Source organism: Astatotilapia calliptera, chromosome 4 (genome assembly GCF_900246225.1).
Source record: "Astatotilapia calliptera chromosome 4, fAstCal1.2, whole genome shotgun sequence".
NCBI classification, from domain to species: domain Eukaryota; kingdom Metazoa; phylum Chordata; class Actinopteri; order Cichliformes; family Cichlidae; genus Astatotilapia; species Astatotilapia calliptera.
In genome coordinates this window covers 29,066,457-29,080,225 of record NC_039305.1, presented here as the reverse complement: position 1 = coordinate 29,080,225, position 13,769 = coordinate 29,066,457, and the positions used below count along the sequence as shown (strand labels likewise).

The 13,769-nt window shown below is 44.5% G+C and overlaps 1 protein-coding gene across 3 annotated transcripts in view; it reads right to left on the bottom strand.

The window, feature by feature from the left end:
- Positions 1–8,302: 8,302 nt before the first annotated feature.
- LOC113021371 (putative C-type lectin domain family 20 member A) overlaps positions 8,303–13,769 on the bottom strand; it is a 28,784-nt gene continuing 23,317 nt past the window's right edge. For 2 of the 3 annotated variants that reach the window (XM_026166010.1, XM_026166012.1), the window contains 6 exons: positions 11,227–11,342; positions 10,590–10,685; positions 9,928–10,314; positions 9,032–9,352; positions 8,833–8,924; positions 8,303–8,582 (listed from right to left, as the gene is read on the bottom strand). In XM_026166010.1, coding sequence (XP_026021795.1) covers positions 8,433–8,582; positions 8,833–8,924; positions 9,032–9,352; positions 9,928–10,314; positions 10,590–10,626 — 987 coding nt within the window. In that variant the 5' untranslated portion in view covers positions 10,627–10,685; positions 11,227–11,342 and the 3' untranslated portion in view covers positions 8,303–8,432. Of the gene's footprint in view, positions 8,583–8,832; positions 8,925–9,031; positions 9,353–9,927; positions 10,315–10,589; positions 10,686–11,226; positions 11,343–12,875; positions 12,985–13,769 lie in introns of those variants that run through there. The other variant, XM_026166011.1, reaches the window with a different exon arrangement.

Here is a 13,769-nt window from a genome sequence, read left to right as displayed (position 1 = left end):
GAGACAGAAATTGACACATGGCCAAAGTCTACTAAATAATAATCATAATCACAACAGTATCAGATCATAAATCATAATATAGAAAAACACCAAGTACCAGAGAAACAAAGGAAAATCCATGATGCAAAAATACCAAAACATAATGAACTCAAAATACTGGGTCCAACGGACCCAGAACCGTGACAGCCGGTCCAGACAGGGTGACCGGGAGGATCCTAAAAGAATGTGTAGACCAGCTGGCCAGGGTCTTCATTAAGATCTTCAACGCTCCACTGTCCCAGTCCTGCATCCTGCCATGCCTAAAGTTAGCCACAGTCTTACACCTGTTATAATGAGGTCTTTTGAGAAACTAGTCTGACACCACATCATGTCCTGCCTGCCACCAACACTCCACCAGCTCCAGTTCGCATACAGAGCTAACAGATCAGCTGAAGTAGTGCGCATGCGCCAACCAGTGTGCAGCCTGTTACAGTCGCTCCTGCTTTTTCTCTTAGTTTAGCTCTTTTTGTTACGTATTCTTTTTTGTCTGACTTGTATTTTCATCCATTTATTATCTTTTACTCAATCATGTGGATTGAGAGAGTTTTTGTTCTTCTGGTGGCCGTGGAACTATTACTTTTATCAAGGAACGGGACCGCGGCACATCTCCTACACTCACGGACTGTTTACTCCAGAGATCAGCTGATCGCCCTGATGCTGGCCGGCTCGCTGGCCAGGCCCGCAGAAGTACCAGCTGAAATTTGGAGGAAAACACATCGGGGATGCAGAGGTCAAGGACAGAAGAGAAGAAAGAAGGAGACGGTGAGACAGCGGAGGCTTGAAGCGAGGAGGAGGTATAAACCGTGTCTGCCGTGTCTGCTACAATGTAGCTTGCCATCACCAGTGTGTGAATGTATGTGTGAATGGGTGGGTGACTGGATATGTAAAGCGCTTTGAGTTCCTTAGGGACTAGTAAAGCGCTATATAAATACAGGCCATTTACCATTCTATCGTGATGGGAAATGTGCAATCGTTATCGAATAAAATCGGCGAGCTCTCAGCACTGGTACGGAGTCAGAGGGAATACCGAGAGTGTAGCCTGATGTGTTTCACCGAATCATGGATGCACCAGGACATTCCCGATGAGAATGCTTCCGTGGAAGGCTTCCACACTGTTCGGGCGGACAGGGACAGCATCGCTAGCGGTAAGCGGAAAGGAGGTGGGCTTGCTGTTTTAGTTAACAACCGGTGGTGTAACCCTGCCAACATAACAATCAAAGAAAGGATTTGTTGCCCAGACATTGAACTGTGTGCTGTTGGACTCAGGCCGTATTATTTACCCAGGGAATTCTCTCACGTCATCTTGGTGACTGTTTATGTTCCTCCCTCTGCTAACCCCACAGCTGCATGTGACACTATCCACTCTGCCATAGCCCGGTTACAGACTCAGCACCCGAGTGCCTTTATTGTGATCTCGGGTGACTTCAACCATGTATCACTGGAAAATACACTAACAACATTCAGAGAATATGTTGAAAAAATTCTAGACCTACTGTATGCTAATGTCAAGGATGCATACAGCTCCTCCTCCCTCCCCCCACTTGGTAGGTCAGATCATAACCTGATTCACCTCACCCCCCGCTATGTGCCAATTGTGAGGAGGGAACCTGTGACCACGAGGAGTGTTAGGAGGTGGTCAGAGGAGGCCTTAGCGGAACTACAGGGCTGTTTCGAGGTGACCAACTGGGAAACACTCTGTGAGCCTCACGCCGACGACATCAATGGGCTTACTGAGTGTATCACAGACTACATAACGTTCCGCACCGACTCCATTGTTCCAGCTCAGACTGTTCATTGTTACCCAAATAACAAGCCGTGGGTGACTAAGGACATCAAAGCCCTCCTCAACAAGAAGAAGAGGGCTTTCAGAGGGGGCAATAAAGAGGAGGTGAGGAAGGTCCAGGTGTTACTAAAGGACAAGATCAGAGAGGCTAAGGACAATTACAGGAGGAAGCTGGATTGGAAACTCCAGCAGAACAGCATGAGAGAGGTGTGGAGGGGCATGAAGACCATCACTGGATTCAGGCCAACCAACAGCAGGGGAGCTGAGGGAGGTGAGAATAGAGCTAACGAGTTGAATCTTTTTTTCAATAGATTCGACACCACAGTGTCTGCTCCCACCTCCACAACCTCACCTGTAGTCAGCCTGGAATCCAGAGCCACACCACTGTGCCAGCCTCTCTCTTCGCATGTCGCTGTTGCCTCCTGTGAGATTCCTGACACCCCTCCCCCACCCATCACCTTCTCTCAATACCAGGTTGAGATGCAAATGAGGAGACTTCACTCAGGGAAGTCTGCTGGACCAGACGGAGTGAGTCCCCTCGTCCTCAAGACCTGTGCCCCCCAGCTGTGTGGAGTCTTTCATAAACTGTTTATGCTGAGTCTGAGTCTGCAGAGGGTCCCAGTGATGTGGAAGACATCATGCCTCGTCCCTGTACCAAAGACGCCACGTCCCAGTGGCCCCCAGGATTACAGGCCCGTGGCACTGACCTCCCACATCATAAAGACCCTGGAAAGGCTCATCCTGGACCAGCTGCGACCCATAGTAAGACCACATCTGCATCCCCTTCAGTTCGCTTATCAGCCTCGTCTCGGAACTGAGGACGCCATCATCTACCTGCTCAATCGTGTCTACACCCATCTGGACCAGCCGGCGAGCACTGTGAGGGTCATGTTTTTTGACTTTTCTAGTGCTTTCAACACCATCAGGCCGACCCTCCTGGGTGATAAGTTAGCAGCGATGCAGGTGGATGCTTCTCTGGTGTCCTGGATTGTTGATTACCTGACAGGAAGACCACAATATGTACATCTCCCACAGTGTGTGTCTGACAAGGTAATCAGCAACACAGGGGCACCACCTCTCCCCCTTCCTCTTCACCCTCTACACCACAGACTTCAGCCACTGCACAGAGACCTGCCATCTTCAGAAGTTCTCTGATGGCTCTGCGGTGGTTGGTTGCATCAGCAGGGATGACGAGACAGAGTACCGGGCTGTGGTCGACTCCTTTGTCACGTGGTGTGAGCAGAATCATCTGCAGCTCAACGTGGCAAAGACCAAGGAATTGATAGTGGACTTCAGGAAGACCAGGAAACACTTGACCCCTGTTTCAATCCAGGGGGTCAGTGTTGACATTGTGGAGGACTATAAATACCTTGGAGTACACATTGACAATAAACTGGACTGGGCTACAAACACCACAGCACTTTACAGGAAGGGCCAGAGTCGTCTCTATTTTTTGAGGCGACTGAGATCCTTCTACATCTGCCAGAAAATGCTCAGGATTTTCTATGAGTCTGTTGTGGCCAGTGCGATCCTCTATGCTGTTGCATGCTGGGGGAGCAGGCTGAGGGTCGCAGATGCCAACAGACTTAATAAACTAATCCGTAAGGCCAGTAATGTTGTGGGGATGGAGCTGGACTCCCTCAAGGTGGTGTCGGAGAGGCGGATGCTGTCCAAGATGAAGACAATGTTGGATAACACCTCCCACCCACTCCATGACATGCTGGTCAGTCACAGGAGCACGTTCAGTGAGAGACTGAGATTACCGAAAAGCACCACTGAACGACACAGGAAATCTTTCCTGCCTGTGGCCATCTCCCTGTACAACGCATCCACTTAACACACTGGTTACTGCTCAGCTACACATGTTTCTTTTCCAGCTATTTATTAATGAGTGACTTATATATATATATATATATATATATATATATATATATATATATATATATATATATATATATATATGTATATATTGTACTATTCTTAGTTAGCGTATTGTCTGTCTTGTTAATGTTGGTTTATGTTGGTTTATAATGGAGCACTGTAACAAAAAAATCAGTATTCTGATTCTGAAGACACCATTGTTATAACACTCCACACCACCATCTCCCACCTGGAACAACAGGGACGTTACGCCAGGCTGCTCTTCGTTGACTTTAGCTCTGCTTTTAATACGATACCTCCGGACAGACTGCGGAATTTCAGACTCCTTTTGCCACCTGCTGCTGCGTACAGAGAGTTATTGTGGGTCCTCGTCTTTCCTCAGCCTTAACACAGATTCTCCACAAGTCCCCTACTGTACACTCTGTACACACATAACTATGTCAGTACCCAGACAATGCAGTCATTAAGTTTTTGGATGATACCACCATGGTGGGGCTCATCTCTGGGGGAAACAAGATGGCATGCAGAGCTGAGGTTCAGAAACTGTCAGATTGGTGTCAGACAACAACTTGGACCTTAATGCCACTAAGATGGAAGAGCTGATAGTTGACTTCAGAAGGAGGAATTCCAAGCTGCAGCCCATCCGCATCAACACAGCGTGCGTGGAAAGGGTGTCCAGCTTTAAGTTCCTGGGAGTGCACATAGACACAGACCTCCAATGGAGCTCAAACACCTTCAATGTTGTAAAGAAGGTCCAACAGCGTCTCCATTTTCTGAGACTCCTCAGAAAAATGGACCTGAAGAGGGAGCTGCTGACTGTCTTCTGTTGCTGCATTGAAAGTGTGCTGACATATCCCATCTCTATGTGGTTCTCCAGCTGCACCGTGGCACACTACAAAGGGTCATTAAAATGGCTCAAAAAATCATTGGTCATCCTTTTTCCTCCCAGATCTCCATTTATAGAGCTGTATATTACATAGCACTGTGACAGGCGAAAGAAGTAGTTCCTGCCTATCATTTGGAGTATCACAATATTATTGTTACTTTCCACTGTGTTGCTGTTAATAACAAACTAAAAATGTACCCCAAATTAATAAAATAGCAATATTTCAATATGAGAATTGATTGTAGAACATACAGTGGGGCAAAAAAGTATTTAGTCAGCCACTGATTGTGCAAGTTCCCCCACTTAAAATGATGACAGAGGTCAGTAATTTGCACCAGAGGTACACTTTAACTGTGAGAGACAGAATGTGAAAAAAAAATCCATGAATCCACATGGTAGGATTTGTAAAGAATTTATTCGTAAATCAGGGTGGAAAATAAGTATTTGGTCACCTCAAACAAGGAGAATCTCTGGCTCTCACAGACCTGTAACGTCCTCTGTAAGAAGCTTTTCTGTCCCCCACTCGTTACCTGTATGAATGGCACCTGTTTGAACTCATCATCTGTATAAAAGACACCTGTCCACAGCCTCAAACAGTCAGACTCCAAACTCTGCCATGGCCAAATGTAACCGGACTTACGACTTATCATTAAGAATGACCGAACTCCACTAGCCAGTAGCAGAAGATCTAGGATCGGCAGGAGCCCAAGGTATAAACATCAATAAGGAGAGACCACACCACAATAGACTGTTCACAAATTTGTTATATTTGACACACAGCAGCTGCAACAATGTAATGAAAGCAATAAAATAAAATACAAAATATTTCCCCCAAAATAACAAACTAAATAAAAGTGCGCGCATACAGGTTGGTCTTGGCTTCCAATCAGTGTCTGGTCTACTGAGAGCTCTTCAGGAGATTCATCTGTTGGTGACTCATTTGACAATCCCATTTCAGTTCGACCTGTCGCCTCAACATCCGTAGACAGGTTTGGAGCAAGAGAAGATAAACCGGAATTCAAGTCATGACAATCACTTCCAGGTGCAATCCTTTCAGTCTCCATCTCTGCTGGTGGATTTTGGTCATCGCTCACGATTTCTGTGTCATGACAGTGACTCTCAGACACTGGAAGAGTTGCTGAATCTGGACTGTCAACAGGTAAGTTACATAACTGGTCAGTCTGTGGATTGCAGCTTGGATATCGAGCAGTAGAACCTTTAACTGAGGGACAAAATTCTGGAAGTTGTGCATCTTCCCCAGAAGACACTGGTAAATAAGGGTGCGTTTCTTGACGAATGGTGACCGTAGGTATCTCAGAACTGGGGGCGTCTCTGAACCAGTAATTGGGGAAAATCTCATCCTCGGCCTCTGAGAATTGATCGGAGTCTGCAACTGGACTGAGACGTGTTGCTGGCCTGCGTCTTTGTGTCTGCCCTACAGGCTTGTCACTACTCTCGTTGGGGAGATAGCCACAAGGGAGTAATAAGTCCCTATGCAGTGTCCGCAGTGGACCATCTTTCTTTTCAGGTTTCACAGTATATACTGGAAGGGATCCTGCACCACTGTCCCAGAAAGAGCTGAGGAGAGTCCCAGATGATCGGTCACTCAGCTGCCGCGGAGCAAAAGCCAGGGGGGGTTGCAGTGACGTGCCCGTGAGCTCCGCCGGCAGCCAGCTGTGCCTGAGTGACCGAGCCCCAGGCCGAGAGGCCGGGGGCACCCCACCCCCGAAGTGGCCCGAGCGAGCCCCAGGCTCCAGGCCCCGATAAGCAGCCACCAAGGAGTGAGCCGGTGTGTACCTGGACGCCCATCCCCGGACACAAAGAACCACCAACGCACTGATGTCTGAGGGCGTCTGCCACCGGCAGGGGAAGTGGTGGTGGGGGAGATAGGCCTCCATACCTTGAAGGACCTGAGATGTCCCCAGAGAGCTGGCGTCTGATACCCAACCTGACACAGATACAAACATACCTTCCCACCCTCATGCTCTCATATGCGATTACTCAGCACTCACCCTCACTCACTGGATAGACTTTTTGTAAACTTATCTTCAGTGAATAGAGTCCCAAGGGTGTGTCACCATTGTCATACTGAATTCCCTAGACTCTGAGACATTCAGCTAATCCAGCTAAAGAACATTTTGGCCCACCAAAATGTGTATATTGGTTTAACATAAGATAACTAAATACATGTTGGGGTTTATTTTTTATCTTTAAGGCTAATATCTCATAATTAGCATCGCAGGTTTGTTTTATACTTTATTACAGCGGTCCCCAACCCCTGGGCCTCGGACTGGTAGCCTACCGGTCCATGAGTCGTTTGGTACTGGGCCACGAGAGTTGAGGCTCAGGTGTGAAATGTATGGTTTTCAGGGTTTTTATCGGTTTTCAGCGTTATTTTGTTATCGTTTTTATCGTTAACTCGGTTTTCCTGGGTCTTTTCACGTGTGTTATGAATAAATCTTCTTTTTTTCGGTACCGGTACTAGTTTTATTTTGTTGTATTTATCCGCGACACCTTAAAGGCCGGTCCGTGAAAATATTGTCGGGCATAAACCGGTCCGTGGCGCAATAAAGGTTGGGGACCGCTACTTTATGACACACAGTAAGAATTGTAGAGTGGTATTAGAAGTAGATTGCTATAATCAGATACTAACAGACATAAACAGAGAGGAGCCCCCTTCTCTAAGAATTTGAGGGGGAGGGGGAGTGGTAGGTTTGTAGCATAAACCTATTCGCTGGATCGTTCAAGACAATTTACTACACAGCAAAAGCAAGACACAAGTAGGCAAAGTTCTTTGTGTTACTCATGCATGAGGGAGGCCTGCCTGGAGCCAAGTGTCGTTCCACCCACTTGACCTCCATCAGACAGGTTCCCTGTAACACTCCTTTTATTGTGGTTACATGAAAATACATAGGTTCATTAACATATGACTTATACATACACACAAAGAGTACCTTGCCTGTGCGTTGTGTAAGTATGTGTGTGTGTGTGTGTGTGTGTGTGTGTGTGTGTGTGTGTGTGTGTGTGTGTGTGTGTGTGTGTGTGTGGTCAGAGTGTGGCGCAATAAACAACTTCCCTAAACCTGCTGGCCTGGAAGTCCAGCAGTTCATCTAAACAAAAGGCACTTAGACTAAAACTGATATAGCTATGTTTATCCTACCATAAAACAATAAAACAAGGTACGACCTCTCCCATGCTCCCAGGGTGTGGGTGTGAATGCCAGAGCACTCTGGAATGCACACAAAGTCTTTGCAGACTCCTAAGAATCACACATCCTATCACTACACAATCGATTATACACCTCTAAGCATATATGGTTAAATATTTCTAAGCATAAATGACAATCAACAATATAAACCTGACAGGGTGTCTCACTAGTGAAGGCACCAGAAGGTACAAACTTTAAGCCTGACTGCGCTAGAGGAAACATGGCCATAAATTCCTGGGTGTGGCAGCCTTTTGTCTCTGAGCCAGAGAGAGGAGGTCCATGGCGCCATGTAAAACTAATTCTAACCATTTTGCTAATAAACTGTTAAAAGTTATAATTGGAGCGTATTTGTCTTCCCTCTCATAAAAAACCTACATACTCTCAACATAAAAAAGTATAATCATAAACAACCATTTTGTGTTACATTATCATGAGATAGCTGTAAAGACTTTACAGGAACAAAAAACATCAAAATCATGTTCATTTAACATATAAAAGTGTTGAGTTATAAAAAAGAAAATTAAGGCTGACTAAACATAACTTTATTGCTTGCAACCGATGTAGGTTATTTTTTTCAGTGAACAGGACAGAGAGATAGGACACACCACAGTTAACTGAAGTTGGCTGCTGGAAAATCAAAGTGTCAGTGTGACAGCACAGATCTCCTCTTCAGTCTCCTCTTTCTCCTCCTCTTGTTCCTTTTTGTGGAAGATGTTTCCATCAAGCTGCTTCACCCATCTCAGCGTGAATTCACTCAGACCGTTCTCCATCAGCCTCTGATTGAACTGGGAAACATATTTATTATTCTCACACAGTGCATTTTTTAACAGCTGTTTATCAGTAAATATCCATTAACAATTTCACAATCAGTTGTGGGAGAGTGACAGAAGTTTTGATATTATGTTGACTGATACATTACTTAAGGCTGCTGCTAGTGGGGAAAAAATATGAGGATCCATCTTTTGTTTGCTTGTTTGTTTTGTCTGCTTTGGTTTGTTGATATAAAATGCTATTCTATTTTAACTAGTTAGTTACCTTTTCCAAGATGTCATTCTGCAGCACCTCCATGTCCACAGAGGCATCTGTTGTCTTCAGCTCCACCTTCAACAGTCTCTGGTCCTTGACATCTGTTATACAAAATGCTGTGTTATCATAAGAATTACACTGCAGAATAAAAGATTGTACAAGAATTTCTGTAAATGTTAAATTGTAGCCAAAACAAATGATAGCTCACCAGTGTAACAGAGGAAGTAATTGTAGCCATTACATGCACTGTTGTGCCACTTCTCTAAATATGTGGTGCCACAGGAGTAGTTGTCTTCACTCAGTGGCTTGTTGGGAGCCCAGTTGGGGAATGAATATGCGCTCCCATCTGACCACATCCATGCATTTCTATAAAGACCGATCCACGTGGGGGAATTGTTCAACATCATCTTCAGCTGTTCATTCTCAGACTGGTTCCTCACACTGGCCAGATCTGTGTGCTTCACTCTGCAGTAGCTCTGAGCGTTCTTCCAGGTCTCACTCACATTCACATAGATGAAGCTCGATGTGTCTGGAAATATGTTTCATTCAGTCAGTCTCCAAGAATATATCAATATCTGTATAATAGTTGTGTAGCATGTAAATGTGTTTGGTTTTTTTGGACTCTTGGTATTTGGGAAAATAACTGCGTTACCTGTCACAGACATATACGTACAGATGTTTTGGTAGTAGTCTAATACAACAGATTGGACTGGTAACTACAAGATATGTAGCATTCATGTTGAAATAATCTGGTTACTAAATATATACAAATAGATTATTTATTTATTTATTTGTTTATTGCAAACACAGGAGAACCTGATATAGTAATATGGTAACTTTTTTTGTAATTTAAATGAAGTGTAATGTCATTTTTCTGACCAGATTTTATTCTGATAAAAGATTTAGTAATAAGGACTAATTCCTCCATCCTTAGTAGGATCTTCTCTTCAATCTCTTAAATCCTCATTCCTTCCTCTACAAAACTAAAGGTTGTAAAATCCTTGAACAAACCTTATAAATGAAAGATCAGAGTAACTATTAATAAAACAACATGGAATATGTTAAAGCTAAAGTCTTAATAACGACATAACTGTTTTTCATTACTTTTGTAGTAGCAGATGAATGGGTATGTGACACCGCACGCCTGATCTGCCCATTCCCCACTTGGGAGCATTGCCACACATGCTTTGTAGTATCCTGGACCAACATTGGGTTCATTACTAGCCCACATTCTGAACTCAGCCCCTCCTTCAACATAGTAATTCTGGTATTCCAGAGACCACCTCCATGCTTCAGTGTCAGGCTGGAGTCCAATCCAAACGCTTAAAAGTCCCTTTGTAAGTTTATTGACCATTGCCAGGTCTTTCTCATTATGCACACAGGCCAGGTCAGTGTACTTATTCCTACAGAACTGTTTAGCGCTGCTCCAGTCTTTTGCCTGTGAAACAAGTATGTAGAGTCGAGGAAAACAGGCAGGCAGGAAACACAGTCCTGTGGTAAGAATAAAGAAACTCACTTTGAAGCATTTCATGACAAATGCAAATCAGACATTTTCTGGATCCTCATAAACTATTGAATATGAGACATTATATAGTAGTTTGTTAATGTTGGTTCATAGTGGCAAAATTAGGAGAGGCTTGTATAATAATGAACAAAGACTTTGTTTCACACTTTAGACCTCAACAAAAGTTACTCATTGATGTACTAACCCATTTTTAACAAATTTTTATTTCATAGAATTTTGGAAATAAATGATTCACACTGACCTGACAGGACCGTCATCAGCACTGCATTCTGTTTCATGATGTGCTGTTGGATGGTTCACTTATACAATGAGTTGATAAGTGTTTGTTGGTGAGTTTCTGTGGCAGAAAAAGCGTTTAGAGCAAGATACAAGACCACAGACATTACTCATTAAATAATAAACTTTAAATGAAATCAATGAAAGCTGGCAGTAAAACTTCATTTTAAAAGTAATTTTTTTCTTCTAAATAACACACAGTAGGTGAAGTTAAATTATAAATAAACAGAAATAATTCCCTCTGACTGGTAGCGACATCAAATGGAAATATTACATTTAAGAAAATCTGCATTCCACTTATTACTTTCTATACTTTTTTCTCCATAAATACAACTATTCACTACAAGATTAATTAATGCCAATTAATAATGTAATAGGAAGTTGGTGGGAAATTAATTTCCCCAAACTTCCACATTGTTGTGGAGGGCTGCACTCCACAACAGCAGTGTGGGCCAGCAGGAAGGAGGCAAGACATCTATGTAAGCTGATGCAAACATCAGACTCCAGCGAGATGTAAACATAACATTAAATGAACATTACACAATTACATATTATCAAAAAGCCCACAGAAGACCTCTGATGTTTGTTACATTTATACTTACCTGGAATAAGTCAAATATGTGAGCTCCAGCATCTAGCAAACAGCTGAAACACACTTCAAGCCTCGTCCCTTGTCATGTGTTTGGAACTATGTTTATATTACCATGTGCCTTCTGTCCTAGAAAGAGATGACACGAAGAGGTGGAGAATGAGCCAGGTAGTTTTTGAATTACATTTGAATACTTTAAGCATTATTCCAGCCACTTTAAATGCATGTCACAGGAGTGAAATGGTGAAAAAATGTTTGTACTCTTTCCCCCCCCCTGAACCCACCCTGTCTGGCAGTTTTAGCAAGCAGAATCATCATCTGCAACCTTTGTTGAACACAATTGTTTTGCCAAGAGGAGCAGTATAGACTCTCTGTAGGGTCCTCTTGGTAATCTTTTTGTTTTATTTATTTAATTGAATTTGAATTTTCAAGGTATCTGGGGAAGGTAAAGGAATTAAGTCAACCAAATCAATTTGTTTAGGAAAATATATCCCCCTTTAGGTAAGGCCAATATTTAAATAAATAGATCCCACTTGAAACCCACATTTGAAAGCGCAGTCATGACATCTGTTTTTATCTCCAAAACCATGTTGAACCCTGTTTAGATAGTGCTACCGCTAAACTCATGTCAAATAAAATCTCAGTTCACCCTCTTTTTGAAAATCTTGTCTGCTTGTGGCAGCTGGAATAATAATTCAGATTATATTGCATGTGCATGGCTGCTTTATATCTTTTCTAGTTCGTGTTTTATTTTCTGTAGGGGGGACGTATGGTTGTAACGCGGAGAGAGTTGTAACATCACCAATCACACCAATCAGGCATGATATAGGAGTAATATTATCATTTAAGTGTTTACTCACTTTCATTCCTGATTTCACATGCTGGTTGTCATGGCTACAAGCAACTGCATGTTGATTTCATTGGGAAAAAATTTATTTTGACGAAAGAACTAAACTGTTACACAACTGCAGATAAAAAATTATGACTTAACAGTATATTAATTTTTAGTTTCTTAGACAAACTGTGATGGCCTGCTAATTTTAACCCACTATGCAGTTAGTGAAACAATGACTTCCAGGGCTGGGGTGTTTTATGACATATGTTTTAAAAGTGTTACAACCATCCCCTTGCTCAAAGTGTGAATAGTTTTTTGATGTTACATATACTCATACATATACTTTTACAGCATCATGGCTAGATAGTGGAAGAGAAAGACTGATAGAGGTGTGCCTGCTGATATAAAAGTCCTGTCCTCTTAGTCCTGTTGTTAAACGGGCTGCACCTACGCAGTGTTATCGTGCCTTCGGCTCAGATACTGCTGAGCATTTTTCAACACTATTTCAACAACTTGTGTCCAGTCCCTCTGAGTCGTCCTCCGCAGATGGATTACTATCTCATCTGGACTCTGTTTGTAAATCTGCCCTTGATGTTGCTGCACCTGTAAGACTCAGGCAGTGTAAACCCAAGGCCAGCTCTAACCGATTTTACTCGAGCCATTAGAAGAGAATGTAGGAGATGTGAAAGATGATGGAAAAAGGACAGACTGTACGTCTCTCTGGAAGCTCTTAAGACGAGCTGGAAAGCTTATCAGAGGGCAGTAAAGACCTACTTTTCACAACTTATTTCTGTTAATTCACATAACCCTCGTGTTCTGTATAATACCATTAATTCTGTAGTGAATGCAGAGGATCATGTTCTTTTGCAATCCTCTGAGGTTATGTGTGTGGCGGAGGTGTGGTCCGGGGCGCGGCTGCAGGGGAGGAGTGGTGCAGTGAGCTCGACGGGGCGGTGCTGGTAAGAACAGCTGATGGCGATTTTGGACTGATGGTGGTTTTCCTTCCCTTTATATAGTGAGGCGGAGAGGAGTGGAAGAGCGCTAAGGGAAAAGAGACACACATCAGCTGGGATCGAGAGCTGTCAGTCTGTGCGTCATATTGTCTGCTGTGTAAACATCAATAAATGTGGTCCTTGGCAATACGGATCTGCGTGTGTGTGTGCTTGGGCCTGGTATACTCCACAAGTGGTGCCGAAACCCAGGAGCCTGCCGGTGTGGGGATGTCCGACCCGCAGGCTGCGCCGCCCGCCCAGCCTTTGCAGTATTTGGCGCAGATGCTGGCGGAGATGGCAAAGATGAGCCACGACCAGGCAGCGGCCCTGCGGGCCCACCTGGCTGCGCTGCAGGAGCAGACGGACTGGCAGACTCTGGTTCTGGAGCGACTGGTTGGCGCCGCTGCCCCGCCGAAGCCCCCACCGCTGTCGGTGGCGGTGCCCCGGATGGGGGACGGGGACGACCCCCAGGTTTTTCTGGAGACTTTTCGTGCCACGGCGGAGGCCTGCCAGTGGCCGCAGGCGGAGTGGGCTCCGCGTTTGCTTCCTCTGTTGTCAGGGGAGGCTCGGACGGCGGCCCTGGGTCTGCCGCCGGCTTCGAGGGGCAGCTTCCAGGATGTGAGCCGGGCGGTGGTGGACAGGTTGGGGCTCACCGCTGAAGATCATCGCCGGCAATTCCGGGCCTGTCGGCTGGCCGTGGCGGATCGGCCGTTTGCTTGGGCCCGGAAG